Source organism: Branchiostoma belcheri, unplaced genomic scaffold (genome assembly GCF_001625305.1).
Source record: "Branchiostoma belcheri isolate BF01 breed outbred unplaced genomic scaffold, Haploidv18h27 scaffold180, whole genome shotgun sequence".
In the NCBI taxonomy this organism is placed as follows: Eukaryota; Metazoa; Chordata; class Leptocardii; order Amphioxiformes; family Branchiostomatidae; genus Branchiostoma; species Branchiostoma belcheri.
In genome coordinates this window covers 363957-384208 of record NW_017803269.1, presented here as the reverse complement: position 1 = coordinate 384208, position 20252 = coordinate 363957, and the positions used below count along the sequence as shown (strand labels likewise).

The following is a 20252-nucleotide window of genomic DNA, read 5'->3' as shown; positions in this document are numbered from 1 at the left end:
ACTATACACCGAACGACTTGTTACACTTAATCTTTGCACATTTGATTGCAGGAGTTGTTTAAAGCTTTCTAGTGAGGATGCCCCAACTGTGCTTGGTGGCAACGAGTTCCAGTCTACGAACCGTAATATTTGTTGTTGTGGCAGGAATCCTAATTATAGTTCAGCTACTTCACGTACTGATATTAGTGATAACGAGAACGTGTGATACTCATGTTTTGAAGTCTCCCTCAATGAAATTCCAGGAATCAAATCTTGGCCGGTCGTTTGAAGAATCAGACAGGTCAATCCTCAAAGGGCAAAAAGGTCACCGTGTCTTGGAAGCTTCCTTTGAAGGTCTTTTAAGATTTCCTTCGCCGAAGACCGCGGCGATTCCTTGGAAAGTCCAAACGACGTCCTCCACCTTGCTATTATTTGGGTCGCTGGCACCTGTTAAGAGTGATTCCGGGTCGTCCGAGGGTTGAGGTTTTGCCACCCGTATTATCGTCCAACAGAGCTGTCAATCACTCAACATTTCCCGCGCTTTTCTGTCACGTCTTTCTATGACAGAAATTGAGATTATCCAAGAAAAATCCTACGTGTTCCTCTCCCTATTATTTGGGTCGCTGGCACCTGTTGTAGAGTCCGGGTCGTCCGATGGTCGACTCTTTGCCCCCAAAATTATCGTCCAACGGAGCTGTCAATCACTCCCAGGGATGGGTCAGTTTCCTGTCACGTCTTTTTGTGACAGAAATTGAGAAAATCCGCGCGAAAATGCCCCGAATTTGGCCCGTCAGCGCTCGTATCCGGGCGGAAGGCGCCTCTCACAGAAAAAAAGTCGTCCAATTCTCGTGTCACTCAAGCAAACAAGTGGCTGATGACGTCACGCCACATGTTGCGGCTTGTTTGCGCATAGCTGCGCTGCTCCTGACGACCAATCAGCGTGAAGGACCGTTCTCATGGCGACCAATCAGCGTGAAGTATATATACACCAGCAGCCGAGTGGGGCAAAGTACAAAAACCATCAACAACCCAAAAAGTAAATATTTCGTCACGCTGTAGTAACGATTTTTTGGGTAAGATCTGTGGTAAAATCTTTAGCATTTTTGTTGTCGAACTCACTAATGATAAGTTCTGGATAGACTTTTGTCTTAACGTTCTAATCACTAATTACTGTGGCGTCTAATTATGATAATCTCGTCACAAAAAGACCCTTAATTTTAAGAGAAGCGGCTAGTTACTAATTACACAGGGATCGTCACATACGTTATTGTGTGTTGCTAACGATATTAGTTTGGAAAACTCTCATGTTTTGTTTATAAGGGGATCGTTTCATTAGTTAAAGATTCTCTTCTTTTACGCAATTTCTGTTCTAACGAAGAGTCAATGAAAAAAATCAGTTACGATTAACAAGGATACGTTTTAGTAAGCTAGGCAATCAGAGATGGCAGACTTCACCCCCTTACCCATACTGCGTTGCTAACCCTCAGTTCAAGAAAAATAGTAGCATTGAAGATGTTCATATCAAGAATAACAGATACGCTGACAGATCTACAAACAAATGATGGAAAAAACTACTCCTTGTGTGGTCTATTCTTAGTCTTGTTCGTCCTTGTACTTAAGATCGATAATATCGATCAGATTTAGATAAAAGGTTATCGATTAATCGATCAGTAGATAGTCAATAAGCCCACCACAGAAATACAGAAAAAGCATTATGCAACTTCTAAGGTTTCGACAGAACAACAAATGCATAATCTCCGTATGTCTGACTCGGCGAAAACAAAATAGCTTTTTGGGGTCTATGACTAAAAGGTTTAACACAGATAAACTACAAAGTTTATGCTACTATATCGGTTAAGGTTAGACATCCAGGTAATAAGATACGCCAAAAAACTGACTCTGATGAAAGGCAGTGGATGCTAGCTGAAACGTCTGACCGTTTCCAAAATCATATCCAGTTGCTTCAGTAACAGTTTTATGGGGGGGGGGCGTATTTGCTACTATGTGTATCTGATGTTGTTTTTTTATTGACGAAACAATACAATATCTCTTATATAAGCTGATGGTTTTGACGTCTACAATAGCTATAAAGAACACCGATGTTAAATACGCGCTTATCCTGCCTAAAAACGGGTTACATGAACCAACAACGCAAATAAGGGCAGGAGGACTGGAAAGCACCATCATTGCACCGCAGGCAATATGTCATTATATGGCTAATTACGGACCCAGAAATAGCTAAGCACTCCGAGTGCACATGGTGCTGACACGTGTACATAAGGACGTTACGTACGCACGGAAGATTTCACGTACGTATGTGGTTTCTAAGGATATCCAATTAAGGAAAAGAGAAGACAACGTGTCCTCATGAATAAAAGCAGTTCATACGCAAACGTACATACGCGAATGCACGTGACAACGGTTTGTGATCTTGAAAAAATTCGGTTCTGGATACAATACGCCGTAATGTTGACAAATGCCCCCCCCCCCGTGTTTTCAACACAGGATAATTTGTTTCCATTCCCCAGACTACCAGCCACAAGCTGTCATCACTAAGCCGATTGTTTATAAAACACGCTGGACCCGCGGTTGTGGTTTAGATATTAATTTGACTTTATAACAAACCCAAGTGAGTGTAACGGCTAATTTGGGATGTGACGTATGCCCCCATTTGGCTATATACCGATGACTCTATTACTACAACTAGCTACTTACTACTACTACTACCACTACTACTACTACCACTACTACTACTACCACTACTACTACTACCACTACTACTACTACTACTACTACTACTACTACTACCACTACTATTATACTACTGCTACTACTACTACCACTACTACTACTACTACTACTACTACTACTATTACTACTACTACTACTACTACTACTATACCAACAGAAACAGCTGTTGCACTGAATGACTTCTTCCTTACGAAATCACAACTTATTCCAAAGCCATATACACAACCCTATACCATGTATAACTTTATATTATGTATAACTTTATACATTTGTATCACGTAAAACTTTTTATCATGTATAACTTTAACAGTGAAATTCCCACCAAATTGCCCATAAAGTGTAAAAGCGCTGTCTAGTGCACTTCACCCTGAAACCTCTCAGTATCCACCATTAACTAAGACACAAGAGCATCACTTCAGAACGTAATTTACAAGTTCAAGCACTCATTGGCTGGTGGTAAAAGTCTCTAGTACTCTCGTACCAAAACCTCTTGTAACGAATTGTTCTTGTAAAATCCTTGTCGTAGTTGAACCTTTTCAAAAAACGTGCCCGGTGATTTTAACATTGAGACCTCTTAAGGGCCTTCGTTAGAACAAGTGCTGCCATTTTAATGGTAAAACCTTAAGTACGATTGTGTTAAAAGCTTTTTAAAATTATCCTTCACCTTCAGGCTTTGGGAAGCGGTTGGAAAGAGTAGAAATCGGCCAAATATAGAGATAAACATGTCGGGGGAGTTGGTCCGCTAGAGAGTACGTTTTGCCGTAGCCTCTAGCAGGCTTCGGGAGGCGGCTGGAAAGATTAGAAATCGGTCGAATAGAGAGTAGTTGGTCGGATAGAGAGTACAATTTGCCGCACCAGACCGCCTCCCGAAGCCTGGTAGAGGCTATTTTAAAATAATGTTCCCCAAAAGCATTAGTGATCTTCTGACTAGAGGGAATACTGGTGAAAATAATGGGAAAATCGTAACGTTTTTGGAACGACAAACGCTGATACTTAAAACGCTGGATGAGATTCTGAGAGTGAAGACAGACCGTACAATAAACCATTCACGAGTGGCACCTGGCGATCTGGACTCCAACTGCAGGCAATGAAACTCCCATGCGTCAATGGTGAACCTCTATTGAAACAGGTGCATTGAAATGCCAACATTCGTCCTCTTTAAGAAAGAACATAAAGAAAGAAGGCCTTCTAAGACATTCCCAAAAAGCTACGGCAGCGTCTTAGGTCTGCGTATGCCCGTCCGTTTTTTTTTTGTACTATAGAAGACATACCAGATTTTGTACAGTAAGTACAAGCTACGTATAAGGTTCGAATTCGTGCGGTGGAAGGATTTTGGTTCATCCTTTACGCTCTGGTAAGCCCACAGGTAAGCTTACAGGTAAACTCACAGGTAAACCCACGGACAGGTAAACACACAGGTAACCACCAGGTAAACAGGTGAGATACGTCGATGAAGGTTAGACATCCAGGTAATACGATACACCAAAAAGCATTTACTCAAGCAACTGGATGTGATTTTGGAAACGGTCAGACATTTCAGCTAGTATCCACTACCTTTCGTCATTGACTGGGAGACCAGAGGGGAAATGCAGGTTTATAAGCACAAACTAACACAGGTAAACCCACAGGTAACCGCCAGGTAAACAGGTGAGATTACCTGGACTCACCTGTAGGGCTGGACCTGAATACTTAAGAAGGTTTAAAACCGCCCAGGCGGGAAGAAGTAAACCAGGCGTAAATGCGATGTGAAGGGGCCGGTCTGTTCTAGGCTGGGTTTGTTTATTTGCTTATCAGAAATCTCAACTGATGAAATACAACTCTCCTTTCCTTGCCTTAAAGGCTTCCAGTGCGATTTCAGGGCAGCAAAACTGGCATATTTCTGCATAAGGCAATCTTTGTGATATTGACACATACTGCTTCACATTAACACATTTGAGTCAGTATTTCATACTTTGGGCTTTTAAAACTGCAGAAAGAAACCCCAAGATGAGTCCTTCATTTTCTAAAAATCAGTAACCATCTTCTGTCCTGTCGGCTCAGTTTGTTTATTTCTTTCTCTAGACGAAGCTAGATGTAGACGACAGACAAAATATTTCTCTTCCCCTTTATATAGAATATCTCACAGCTGTTCAAATGTTCTGACATGTTTTGTAAGGAAAAAAAAGGGGGCACTCCGGTCTCCCCTCTCCCATCACTGAATGGCACATTCCTAGACAGTTAGAATATAATTTGAAACGCCAGTCTAGCAGCTGTTGCTGACGGAGAAAATCAGTTTCTGTCGCCGTAATTTTCCCATCATCGCGATGAAAGCAGAAATCGCCGCTTCCTGATACCTGGGGTGCTATGACGTCAAACGCAGGACTACAGTTCTCTGAAGGGCGGAGAATACGTGTGCTTATATGGTTCAGATTCGGATTTATTGTAATCAACTTGCGTGTCACATAACATGAAATCTGTTAATTCTTCCATCAGAATCGTACTTACATAATAACAGGATCATTTTTACCTCCGGGAAAGGAGATATCCTTCCGCGAGGAGGTTTTACTATGGTTCGAAACATTTCTGTCAGCAGCTGTTTCTCGCGATCGGCTGGACGGATTGGTCTGTTGTTCGGTATACGTATTGCTATTGGGCTGCAGATGATGCAGAACGTTTTTGTTTAATTGCATATGTGTTTATGGGCGTCGAAATAAAAGGTTTTTAAGTGCTCCGGACACCCCCGCCATGCTGAAAATGGTAATTACCATGTTGTTAAGGAATGGGGCGGTTGCAGTTTTGGGTCTTAGCATTCAAAAGGGGTCAAACAGAGGGTTGTCTGGTTCCGATAAAAATTTTGGGTGACGGCGCAGCAATGACGGCGCGGGATGACGGCGGGGGTAATGGCGCGGGTGACGGTGCAGGCTGTCAGACTGTGAGACACGTTAATCAACAGTCCATACCGAACCAACCGTCAGTAGCCATCAAACACATACAAACATATTACGCACATAACTTTCATACTACACACAAACAAATAACTTAAACCAATAGAACACAAAAAAAACCGGAGGTTTGAAATCTACGATTTCCCTTGTTCGGTTCTGTATACAATGTAAAAAGGGATGGCGTATTATATAAAGGTTTAGCGTATTGTAAATATATGTCTTCACTCCATTACGTGGTGTTGGTAAAGCAATATAATAAGGGTTTAACTTACTGTAAACATATCAATTCACCTCTATGCTACATGGAACTATTTACATCATATTTGTTAAACTGTATTGTATACGTTGGAACACTAGCGATCACCAAAGTCTTAAAAAAAGTCTTCACACCGCTACGTGGTGTTGGTAAAGCCATATAATAATGGTTTAGCGTATTGTAAACATCTAATGTCACCCCTATGCTACATGACACTATTTACATCACTTTTTATTTGTGTTAAACTGTAATGTATAATAATTTTAAAGTTGGATCACTAGATACAGACCACCATTCAGATATAGCACATAGACACGGTTCTGGATACAATGTATAAAAGGATACCGTATTAAATAAATGGCTTAACTTATATTACTGTAAACATCTAATGTCACCTCCGTGACACATGACACTGTTTACACCAGGTTGTATTTGCCTAAGCCACTCCGGCACTGAAAGGGACTTTGTGACCAAAACAAGGATTACGAAACATAACCACAACACCGGGCCGTCGTTGCCATGGTGACGCCCGGTTGCCATGACGACGTCCGGCGTTGCTAGGGGTTACCGGGAGGGGGTGTAGGGTTACTAGTCTCCACCAGACTCCTTTGCAGGCTGAATAAATAGCCTAAAAATCGGCCTAAAAAGAATGTAGTTGGCCAAGGGACTTTAGCAAGGACCAAGGACTTTGGGGTCTTGTGGCGTAACGACAGAGTGCTTGGTTCGGAACCAAGAGGTCCCGGGTTCGAGTCCTGACATGCCACCGATCTTGTGCCCTTGGGAAAGGCACTTAACACGACTTTCCTCACTTCACTCAGGTGAAAATTAGTATTGTATTGTCCCCTGTGTTGGTGGTGGCATAAATATAAGTTGAAAAAACTTGAGTGTGCCGTCACCACGTCTGGTGATTACGTGTTGGAATATAAAAATAGGACTTAGCAAGCTAGCTCCCCTGGCCAGCTACGTTATTTTTAGGCCAGTTTCTACTTTTATTCAGCCTGCAAATGAGCCTGGTAGAGACTATAAGCTTCCAGCTGTACGGGTTGACACGGTTCTAGTACGTACTTCAGCTCTGTGTGTTTTGGGTAAACTTCGGTGGTTGGTAAGGCCGGAATGTTCATATAACAGTGAGCTTATTGGATCAGAAGGTATATGCAGAGCACTTATACCAGGGCTATATCCACCACATTCTTTTTCTTTTTTTTGGTGCAGTAATATTTTGCCAAACCTCTAAACAGATTCATATTCATATTTCATTTTTGTGTGTTCTCTAAAACTACGTCATTCAGCCTTTTGTACAATGCATTGTATTAATAGGCTGCAATGTTGTTTTAATTTTATGTCAACTTGCAAATAAACCATTTATATATATTTTGCTGGCTATCAATTTGGCAGGCCAGACGATCGCCAAATACAAGATAGAAAAAAAAAGAAATTCTGGTAAAAATGCCTGAAAACGTCAAAAAAAAAGAGCCAAATCTTTGCTTGGAGATTATAAAAGGCGAAGAGGAAGGGAAATCAGGTGTAGCCGGTCAAGTGTTCCCCCCGTGCAAAACAAACACGTGTGCGCTTTCACGGGGGGACTACTTGACCGGCTACACCTGATTTTCCGTGCACATGCCCATATATGGAGCGGCCGATGGAGCACGGGAAATGAGGTTACATGCAGGAGATGAAAGTGGTGAATAATTGGATTTCCCTGCGCTATGAAATATCGCTTATTAAACACCTGGGCGCACCGCATCCACACGCAACTACAGAGGATAAGCGTTATACAAGATTCTGTATACTTGTACCACGCCTTGTTATGGTTGATCGGTCCTCTAAATGATAGGCGTCTTTTATAAGTGTGACAATACCTATATTTATCTGTGATTATATCTATATTTATCTTTGATAAGTGATTTCATTAATGTTGTTTATGATATCATGATAATGGAAAGATATCCATAATTTATGAATGGCATAAACATTTCTGAAGCCCCTTAGGTTATCCCAGAACCTTAAGAAGGTGAGTCAGTTTCTGTAACAACTAGGAAGAAAAGGACTTTCCTCAACTGTTGGGTGCAAAATATGAGGATATTTGAGTTGATTCAGAACCAGAATCTTTTTTTTTTTTGCAAATCAGAAAAAAATGAAGAGGCAAATCCGAGAACCAACAAATTAAATTGGTAGAGCCTAAACTTTAAATCCCCCACGTTAACCACACGACTTCTCACAAAGCTTCCTGTACTTCCCGGGACTCGAACCCGCGACCGGAGAAACACCAACACATCAACATCACGCGTTCAATTTACACAACACAGCACTTCCCACAATGCTATTCGCACTTCTTGGGATTCGAACTCTTGAATATACAGAGAAACATCAACGTCAAGGACTGCAAATATTTGCCCTCATGCCAGCACGTACCAGGCGTTACGCCACAGTTCACTGTTGTATATTGTGAAACTTATAAACTATGCATAAATGTAAACAATGTATTATGTTGTATGAGCAGTGGATTTACATAAGCACAACAAGTGCTTCCTATCCAATGCTCAAAAATCCATGTGAATAAAATAAAAAATAAATAAATAAAAACAATGTAGTACGTTCTTTTGTTATGTAGAGGTTAAAATTTAATCTTAAGCTAAAGCGATTTTTAAAGTTGTAATAGTGAGCACGGGATATATAATCAACGTAAATGTATGTAATGAAGCATGCACTTCAGCATCCCGGGACTGCGAAACCGTCTTTTTAAATTCTTCGGATTCAACCTGGCGACCGGGAAAACATCACCGCACACAGCCACAAGACTTCACAACTCATCAGCACGACTTCATATGAAGCTATCCGCACTTCCCGGGATTCGAACTCGAGACAATACCAGCGCACACAGCAACCCCCAACCTGAACCCACCGTCCGTGAGCAGCGGCAAGACGCTGTGTACACAGGACCCACTTCAATTTTCCGCATCGTGACAACACACAAAAACACCGACACAGCCGCACCCAACAGTGGGAGAACAGTGAACGAGCCTTTACCTAGCCTCTACCAGGCTTCGGAAAGCGACTGGAAAGAGTAGAAATCGGCCGAATAGAGAGGGAAAACATGTCAGGGGAGTTGGTCCGCTTAAGAGTACAGTTTACCGCTTTTAATGAAGAAAAGTTCAATGAAAATTTTATTGCAAATTCGTGCCCGGAGGATAATTGCAAATTACAAAACATAAAAGAACATTGAAAGAGTATAAAATAACTAAAGTCTACATGATAAAGGTAGCTGTACATGTCTAGAACTATAACTATGTCTAAAACTAATTGACCAATTTAATTGACCAAATCTCCTGGCATGTTATCTGTCTCCAGCCGCTTCTGAAGCCTGGTAGAGGCTAAGAGTGAATTCCTACATGTACAAGTTCACCTCACACGATATCACGCCACCACGCATCATAGCTGTAGTGTTTACAAATCCTGATTTACAACTAAAATTGTATGAATTACATCGCGTTGTATATCTTAGTACATAGTTGAGTGACGTTTGATATTTGTGTATCTATGGTTTTATCTGTGATTTTGTTTTAATGAACTCTAAAATACAAAGAAATGGACCAACGAGGTTTCTAAATGAACTGAGAAAGTCTCCAAATGAATTAAAAGGTCTCTAAATGTATCTGTATCTGTATCTGTATAGCCGGTATAACCGCCTTTCGGCGTAACACACCAGCTGGATGAAAAATGGACTGAAAAAGTCTCTAAATGAACTCAAAGGTCTCTCAAAGAACCAAAGGGCCTTTAAACGAACAGAAAAGGCCTCTCTATGAAGTACAAACACAGGCAAACAGATCCCTTTCACCCAGCCTGAGTCCCGAACAAAGCCTGGCCCACCTGCACTGACCCTTAACGTGTCAAATCACCCTAATCAGGTACACCCACTCTCTCACCTGTACAGGTACACACAGGTACACACCTGCATATCTGCCGACTTTGAACCTTAAGAACATGGCGTCAGGCCAAGCCTCCATAGCATGCCAAAAACTGGGGGTCTTCAGGAGCTTTTATGTGCTATTTTCTGATTGCATATAGACAACATAGCCGGCCTGGTTGAATTACCCCCGTTTTTAGAACTAGGCTAATCAGAAAACACCCAGTTCTATAAGCCTGCAAATCGGGCGACTTTGAACTTTAAAAAACTAGCTTAAGGCCAAGGTTATGTTCCAAAGTCTTCGCCCTTTTCTTATCTTGAATTTACAAGGTCCGGTTTACTCGCTAATCTGAGTCTTTAGGAAACAATGTTCCGTCTTGTAGTCGGCTTTTCATGCTTGAAGACGCTGAAAAGGATACATAATAAGAAACCGGACCCGATGTTTTGATAGCCTCCGAAGCAGGCTTATAGAACTGGGGGTTTGGTGGTCTTCGGCTGTTTTCTGATTAGCCTCCGTAGCAGGCTTATAGAACTGGGGGTTTGGTGGTCTTCGGCTGTTTTCTGATTAGCCCAGTTCTACAACGGGGGTAATTCAACCAGGCCGGCTATGTTGTCTATATGCAATCAGAAAATAGCACATAAAAGCTCCCAAAGACCCTGAAGACCCCCCAAACCCCCAGGTTTTGGCATGCTATGGAGGCTAGTGTTTGTTTCAAACCAGCGCTCGGCGACTGGTCGGTATGTACAGCAAAAGAGAAAAATGTTGTGTTTGCCTACCCTAGCCTATTTTTTACTTTGTTGAAATCTGTTGTATAAGTTGGATCACGTTACGTATGAACAGCCGCAGAGAAAATTTGCCCACACAGAGAAAAGAGATTTCCTGTTTCCCAACACATGAAAGGCAAATAAAACCCACGCAAGACGCCGCTTGGAGAAATAGAGACACCGCGAGAGAAACATTTTCTTATCTCAAATCTTTCATAATAAGCGAAAATACTGACATCTTATATATATGCCGCCAGGAATAACCACATTATGGATAATTTGATTTCAAAAACAGGCCAAGGACAAATACGAAGAAGCGCAATACATATATAACACGCGACTAGTCTAATAGCTCTAGATATTTTGTATTGTTGGGTTTTGCTTCTTCCACTTTTTCTGCAATGTGTGGGTTTAATTTGTGATGTTAAATGGACAGTAGTTTTATTTCTGTCTTTTGTTGGCTTCTTCTAAAAAAACTCTCTTCTATAAAAGGCAGAGTTTGAGATATAATTAAAACCCAATAAAAAGCCTCCCTATAGCGCCTGCTAAACGAGGCTATATTCTAGCGGTCGGCTCTTTTCTCAGATCGCCACAGGCGGCAGATGTAATATATAATTGCGCCGAGAAAAACACAAAAACGGCTGAACAAAACGGCAGGCGACATATGGCGGTACCCGGCATCAGCTAATATAAATAGGGACTACTTAGAATACAGAATTACGGTACAAATAGAGACTTAGAATAAACGGCTGAAATAATTTAGCGGGGGTGTTACTGGGTTAGGGACGGGGCTCGCGAAATCTTTTGAATAGCTTGTCACCCTTTTGCTCAATTTTAGATATTTTTATATTTAACAAGGCTTTTTCTACATGTTGGTATCAGCGGCGGATTAACATTGGAGACTATTTAGATTATAGAACTAAGTGGAGTTACAAAAAAGGAATGAAATGATTTAGTGGGGGCGTAAGTAGGTTACGAACAGGACTCGCGAAATCTTTTCAATAGCTTATCAATGTTTTGCTCAGTTTTACGTTTTTATATATTCTATCTCTTAAGAATGCTTTTATTTATACATGTTGGTGTTGAAAACTGCGACTTTCCCGGCAAAATTGCTACATGCGCCGCGCGAGTGGCGAGATCGTGTCGCCACTTCTGGATCGTGTTCGCCACACACAAACTTGCCACAACCGTACAGGTGAGACATGTTAACAGGTGTGACAACAGGTGTACTATGTATAGGTGTGCAGCAGAATGTCTTACAGGTAAATAACACTTACCATGATATCTCCTCAAGTCCCCGGCCAAGCTTAGTCCTCACATCTTCGTCTTCCAAGGCGTCTTCCGTGGACTGGCTCTTTAAGAAACGTCTTCGCTTCCGGGAAAGGTTCATGAGAGCCTCCCGTACTCTCTCGAAGCCCCCCGAGAACTCCTCGGCGGAGATTCTGCCGTCTCCGTCCGTGTCTAATTCCCGGAACACCGTCTCCAGCTCCTCAGGGCCAAGTTCAGAACAAATCGCCTCGAATTCCCCTTGTTCAAGGTACCCGGAGCCGTCTAAATCGCAAGCTTGGAAAAGTTGATCAAGGCTCCAGCCACCAGCGTCGTCCGTAGCACCAGCCGCCATCTTGTACTAAGGGTGTGTATGGGGTACTGAGGGTGTGAATGGGGGTTGTCAGGAAACCTCTGTTACCCGATAAGACAGGGGTCTACATGGGGGTTACAGGAATCCGGAGCCGTCCAAATCGCAGGCGGCGAAAAGTGGGTCCAAGATCCAAGCGTTCGTGTCGTCTGACTCCACTCCTGCCGCCATGTTGGAATGGGGGTCTGAGGGTGTGTATGGAGTTACTCGGGAAACCGCTTGGGATGAGGGTGTGTATGGGGTACTCAGGAATTCGCTGTCACTCGACAACACGGGGGTCTACATGGGGGTTACAGGACCACGTAACATCATATCAGTGGTTATAGGCCCTACCTACCAAATGATCTGGCCGTTGGATTTAGACCTTTCGGTAGGAGCTTCGGGTTGAAGCCGGTGCCCGGGTTTGGCGTGGGTTCGATCCCCGGCTCGGTACCAGGAGTGCCCTTCTGTTTCTGCTCTCCTAATTCTTACAAGCATGTAACGTTTGCTCTAAATATTGACATTCCGAAGACCCCCATGCGGACCCTTAATTGGGTGCGCCCACTTGCACTGTTTGCACCTGCGTGACGTCATCGCACACCTGAGGAGTCCAAACTTTCACGCCCAGGTCAACAAAGGTCACGGCAAGGTAAACAGCAGTGATACGGTCGTCATGACAACGGGACAGAAATATGCTAGTGGCAAAGTTTAAGTACTTCAGATTGTTGACTTACAATATCTACACATACAGTCTGAAGGTTCGGGTCTAGGGTTCAAATTCCTGGCAGGCACCAATGTTGTGCTCTTTATAGGAAAGGCATTTAACACCTACATGTATTTCTTCTGGCCGCCTTGTAGGTTTGACTGGCCACGGAGGGAAAGAATCAACCTTCCGCGGACTGACTTCCTTGGCCAACTTTACTCTCCTTTTTGCCGAATTCTACGATCCGGACCCTTTTTTATATTCCAACATTTCATGACCAGACGTGGTGACGACACACTCCAGTTATATCAACTTATCTTATGCCGCCACCAACGCAGGGGACAAATACACGACAGAACAGTTCTCATTTACACCTGAGCGAAGTGAGGAAAGTCGTGTAAAGTGCCTTTCCCAAGGGCACTAGATCCGTGGCATGTCAGGACTCGAACCCGGGATCTCTTGGCTCCGAGTCGAGCATACGCCACACGATACGATCCGTATTCCCGCAGAAAGGCCTGGTGGAGGCTACAATGGGTCTACCTTTACCTTTTACCTATTTCTATATTTCATTGTCAGCTCTTGTGGACATTTGGGGCATTAAAATCTTCTGCTAAGTTGTAAAATTAAGTGCCAGCAATAAGAGCACATTACACTAATAGTCATGACGTCACAGGGAGGTTCGTTACTCGTAGTGGTGTGGGAGGGTTGTTACGGAGGGTGGGTGCATTAATTCACCAGGAGAGGGTCTGTCTTTACTTGAGTTGAATTAAGAATTAAGGTGGCAATTCAACAAAGTATTAATTGAATGGATTCTTATGATTATAGAAGACTTGAGTAGTTGTGTAGAAAGAAATTGTGTAAAGTAGTACAGGCGCATAGAAATTACGATTGACAACTAGATCGTAGCATAATATTTGCAAAGCGAATGCATAATATTTTCCTTCATATGGTCGAGCCCAAGAAATTGTCTATTCTCACTCAAATGCATTCATATACATGTTGACCAGCCCCTAAAACTCTGTTCTGCCACTTGCTACATAATGAAACCCAACACCACAGGGTGTCTGCTACAGCACCAGTTACCATGGTGACAGACACCTGGTCCAGGTCATTGACCTTATTTGTTTAGAATGGAGACACGGAGCAAAAACTGTGTTTTTCAGCTTAATATACTATAGGCATACTATAGGAAAACCTAACATTTCCTTGAGAAATCTTCATATCAACAAATGGTTATATGGCAACCGCCATTTGTGTTGCTCGGTACCGGTGTTCCCTGATCCCCCATGAATACCCTCAGCTCAGCAAACGTATGTTGACAGCCCAGGAAATAATTCAACGCACGGGTGGCAATACAAACTGTGATACAAACTGTAATGTAAACTGTAATAGGGGATGGTAATACCTGGTGTGAAAGGGGCTGTACAGTACATCATAAAATGTTCGCGGTGGCGACTTATCGTGAAGATTTTATGGCACCGCGAATGTACGTTTCTAACAATTACTGCCATAACGCCTATTTAAATAGGGACTGTAATAGGCAGTGCAATAAAATAGGTCTCGTTACACCGTATTACCGTATTTTACTATCCCTAACACCTAAGGATGGTAGAGGCTGGTGTGTAACACCTATGCCTGCTTTAATAGAAGCTGGAATAGGAGTGCAAGAAGGCTCGTTACACTGTAATTATTGACCAAATTTGTGCCGAATTCTACTATCCATAACTGCTTAATAAGGCTTGTTGGAGGCTAGAAAATAATACATGAAAATAAGAGAGGTTAACAGTAATGCCGGCTCCAATAGGAGCTGTAATAGGGAGTGCAATAAGGCTCGTTATAACGTAATTATTCAACACTACTATCCATAACTGCCTAGGAAGCTGGTGGCTAGCAAATAATACGTGAAAATAACCGAGTTTACAGTAATGCCTGCTTTAATACGTACTGTAATTGGATGTGCAATATAATAATAAAGCTCGTTATACCGTAAGTACGTTTCCCCCTGACAGTAATCCCACGGACAAAACCATTCCTGCGTCTCTATTTGCCCCCTCCTTCTGGCCGCCAAGCCTGGAGAGGGGGCGGTTTGTTTCACGTTACCATGGCAACTAAAACAACATCTCCATCCCCCCAGCCAGAACAAAAAGACTCCAGAACTCGTTCCTACATCAGTCTATCAGACTCCACAATCAGCCTGTATATATAGTCAGAACTTGCAATGCCTGGGATGTACATTTCATATCAGTAATACATGTATGTATATATTCATGTATATATGTATGTAATAATGTTATGTGTTTAATACCAATGCCATTCAGGCAACATTATAGTTCTATATTGCATGTCTGCAATGTCGATATGGAAATAAAGTATAGAATTGAGATGACGGAAGTCGCCATGGCAACAGATGGCTACAGAGGAGTTGGCAAAGGAAACAAAGTGGAGGGCATGTTTTTCAAGAAGAAATTATCACTGAAACATCAGAAAAACCAGAAGGTCGCCTGATTTCTTACGCATTACGTTAAAACTATAGACGTTAAAAACTACAGACGTTATAAATATGTACTGTATCTGACGTTAAAACTATATATCTGACATCAAAACTATATATCTGACGTTAAACTATATATCTGACGTTAAAACTATATATTTGACGTTAAAACTATATATCTGACGTTAAAACTATATATCTGACGTTAAAACTATATATCTGACGTTAAAGTATACATCTGACGTTAAAGTATAAATGTTAAAGTATAGACATTAAAACGGCCACGGTTTGTTTATACCGTTGCCATGGCGAGGGATTTGCTACCCGTTACCTTGGCAACGGATGAAAGAGTGTTGGAAGTGGGAAACCGGTTCAAACAGTCCGTTGCCATGGTAACTGGTCCGCGCGGATCTGTGAGTCATCCCTCTGACCTTCAGGTGACCTTGGCGGTCCGACAGCAGAGAGAGGCTGTCATGGCGGTCTTAAAGAGCAGTCAATGTTTCCGGGAAAGTATAAAATTTTTCTCCGAAAGAAGTATAAAACCTTCCAAGAAAAGTATAAAATCTTCCTGGAGGAGTATAAGTCTTCTTGGGAAAGGAGAAATCTTACCTGGAAAGTATGTACTGTAGTACGCAAATAAAAAGATTCTGCATGAACAACTATGAAAGAGGTGCTAGTGAAAAATGTCCAGATTATACATGATTATACTTTGTAGGACACTAAAACTGGTAAAAAGATCTGGCTGGCCAACTCCCCTGGTCTAGTATATATTCTCTTCATTTTGGCCAATTTTTCCAGCGATCCGCGGTGCCTGGTAGGGGCTATGACGTGTTTATTCCGGCTGCAGATTGTCATTCATCATAATTATCTTTTCCCCGGGGTTGGAAGGAACCTTCGTTTCTTCTTCAGCTACGGACGTCATCGGGAAAATGGTTCATAACGAACCGCGGAGACACAAAGCTTCCAGCCGGACTGTAGTTATTATTCATCACTCTTCACAGATTTGTGATATTACCCGCCACTTCCGGTGGGAGGAAATGGTTGTTTTCTAAACTGTCAATCATATCTGGCCTTTCACGGGTAGAAAAATGCATCCCCGGCGAATTTTATTATATTCTTCATGATATGCTACATTTTGGCGACGAGAATGCTACATTTCACGACAAAAATGCTACATTTTACCACAAAAATGCTACATTTTACACAAAAATGCAACATTTCACCACAAAAATGCAACATTTCACCACGAAAATGTTACATTTTACCACGAAAATGCTACATTTTACCACGAAAATGCTACATTTTACCACAAAAATGCTACATTTTACCACGTAAATGCTACATTTTACACAACAAAATGTTACATTTTACCACAAAAATGCTACAGTTTACCACAAAAATGCTTGTGGTTACCACAAAAACTACATTTTACCGAACAAAATGCCACAAAAATGTCACAATTCACCACAAAAAAACGCCACAAAAATGCTACATTTTTAAGAGATGGATATCACGACAAAAACTATATATCTCAAACCGGAACGGCTTAATAATTGTACACAAAAGCAAGCACCAGCGGGGCCGGTTATCACCACAAATTGGATTCCATTCAGACCACAACAAAGAGGCGAGTTTTGAGTGACAGACGCGGTCGGCTGTTTATTACGTCCTGTCGTACCGGCGTGTTTTTCTCATACATGTAGGGCCTAGGGAAAAAATATTGTGTTTTAAGTTTCCCGACCGACCCTACAAAAACCTTCCGACCGTAGCCTAGTCTGCCTATAACTACAGACGAAATCACACTACAGAGAAAGCTAAGGCCTAGGAAAAATGTTGTGTTTCCTGTTTCCCAACCGACCCTAGAAAAAACTGCCAACCCTAGACTTTTTTGGGGGTGGGGTCCCTTGCAAGGGACATATATTGGGCCTAGGGAAAAAAATATACTAATTATTGTGTTTCCTGTTTTGTCCCCACCGACCCTAGAAAAACCTGCCGACCCTAGACTTTTTTTGGGTGTGGACCCCTGCAAGTGACTTCACGAGCTGATCCACCTTTTTTTTATCTAGCTCCATGATCTGACACCTGAGTGAAGAAACGTTGCACAGTCAGTTTTCCAACATTGACATTGAAAATAAGTGCCCTCGTGCAAGTTTAAACATTATTGTATTCCTTAGTTGGATCACTGGAGATCGCCAAATCTAATAAAAAAGAAAGAAAATAGAAAAAAAAGACAATCCCTGCCTACAGGCCCTAATTTTTTCAGGACTGAAACAGGAAACACAACATTTTCCCCCATGCCCAACGCTCGGCTTGAGACGGCCTCTAAGGACTTTCACTGACGTATTCTTACCACAGAGGACTTTCACTGATTGAGCTTATTATTGTCAACTTATCCCGAATCACTCTCACTTACAAACCATGTATACCGCTAATTACTTTCACTAACGGGCCTATTGTTGTTGTATGTAACTTTCACCTATAACGAGCGTATTGTTATGTTACCGCAGAGCACTTTCACTGAACAGACTGTTGTTATGAAAAATAACTTTCACCAACGGGCTAATTGTTATCCCAAATGACTTCCACAAGCGTCTTTTGACTGCCAAGGCTTCTTCCGGCAACAGGAACTTTCACTACCTTGAAACCAGAAAGGGGAAACACTTTCACTGTGATTTCTGCCACTTTCACTACTGGTGACGTATTCAAGGACAGGATGTCTTCCGAAAATAAGAACTTTCACTTCCGACAAAAGGAACTTTCTCTACCCGAATTGCCACAATCGGCGGAAGCTTTCAAGTCATAACGACTCAAGTAAGGCAATTGACAGGGGAACTTTCTCTTTTTACCGGTGATACAAGGACAAGTTGATAAGACGTCTTCCGTTAAAGTTAAAGGAACTTTCACTACCGGATACTAAAGTGGGGAGACACAAGCCATTTATGAACACAATGGAGGTATTGTATCCAGAACCGTGCCTATCTAGTTCTATGCCTGAATGGGTTAGGGTTAGGATCAGGCACGGTTCTGGATAGTCTCCGTATATCTGAGAACTTAGATTTGCCCCAACCACGGTTCTGGATACGCGTGGGCTATCCAGAACTGTGCTTCGAATTCAGCATAGTTTGAGATAAAACATGGTTCTGGAATCTTGACAAAAAGTGGTTACTGCTTAACTGAAATGTTATTTGCACTTGTAAACGTTTATTGACAATAGTTTATATACATTTAATGTAATGGTTTATTACTATTTTAAATTGTTTAATATGCCGTTTATACTGTTTGCTGTTTATGTAATGTCCCCATGTCAATTCAGCCTCTGGCTGCCATTTTTGGGACAGTTTTTAATGCAAACAAGAAGCCATAGGTGACAATTCTCCGTGAAGTATTATATATTGCAACAAAAAGAAGTAGCCATTGGCGACAATTCTCTGTGAAGAAAATAAATCGAACAAAGAAAAATTGTTTAAACGCGCGTCGGCTCAGTCATCTTAAGTCGCAACAACCAATCAGAGATGCGAAATGCCGAGACGTGACGCGGAATTTGGGGAAGGGCGCGCGATGCCCGAAATATTTTTGCGTCAATATTCAGCGCCGTGTTTCAAGGGATTAATACCGAGAAACAAATTCTTTTCTTGTTTTGAACGCATAAACATGCATTTACGCTAATCTAGTATGATTCAGGGTTACTTTTTTTTACCTGCCATGGCCAGATTATCTAAAGATGTGTGTATTGTGTGTACAATCTACAGAAAGAGAAATGTACATCAGGTCCGATCATCCGATTTTCACGTTTCGGTTTTTTGGACTCGGTTCATGAACGTATTTTGGTTTGGCTCCTGGAATGTGCGAAAAAATGACTCCCGGGACTGTCTACAGGGAACACTCGCACATTCGCGGTGTATCAGGACAGCGCGACTGGTCGGCATTAGCGCAGTCCCTGCAATTAGTAACAGTTGCACATCAATCCGGCCGAAAGCATGATTGTGTAACACAGGCTACTTCTTCATATACCGGCTCATACTACACAACGCCTTTACAACTAGCAAATCATAAAATTACCCGATCTACTAGTACTGTATGTGCGGTTTACCAGCCCCAGACCACATCTGACCACGAGGCAGAACACATTGATGGGTTGCTCAAAAATATTGTCCATGTTTACAAAGAGCTGCTCCACTAACACTATGGAGCGGCCCAACCCAAAAATATTGGCCATGTATCGTTGCTAGGACGACCGGCCAGTTGCTACGTGACTAAATACACGCCGCCACTAGGTCGCCACACCCGACCAGTTTGAAATTGATAGGATTACGTTATCGGTATTAACATTTCCTAATGTTGACCATCAGCCCCGCCGCGACTTACTACCGGTGACATAAACGGACGACAACATTTCAACGGCATGGGGATGTTTCATAAATAACCATTTACTCCAATATCAAAACAGCTACGGTAAAAATAAAAAGACGTGCATCATCCCGGACATAATGCAACACCACATGCGAAATTACACAGAAATGCGACGTACGGAAGAATGCGTTTTGGCTGCGAACATCTTCCAAAAAACTTGGCATCTCTTAACCATGGGCAAAAACATCTGGAACCACTTATCAAAACCACCCCGTATCTGCATGAACTTTTACCCCCCCCACTGCTATTCCAAACAACGCGTTTTTCTGGACCATTCCAATTCGCCTCGTAATTGTAGGGGTGCGTCTGCGATATTACATTGACCGCGAAAGCAGCAACGGCAAAAATACACATTCGTGCATCAACACGGGCATGCCCGCAGACGGCGTATAAAATTGCGTGCCGATTACACAAAGAGAACCCAGTGTTTTGACTGCGAACATAAAAAATCAGC

The 20252-nt window shown here is 42.2% G+C and overlaps 1 protein-coding gene across 1 annotated transcript; it reads right to left on the bottom strand.

The window, feature by feature from the left end:
• Positions 1–11852: 11852 nt before the first annotated feature.
• On the bottom strand, positions 11853–12200 carry LOC109467526 (polcalcin Syr v 3-like). The gene has a single exon (XM_019765550.1). It carries the CDS (start codon positions 12198–12200, stop codon positions 11853–11855), a length of 348 nt encoding a protein of 115 aa, XP_019621109.1.
• Between the last annotated feature and the right edge of the window lie 8052 nt (positions 12201–20252).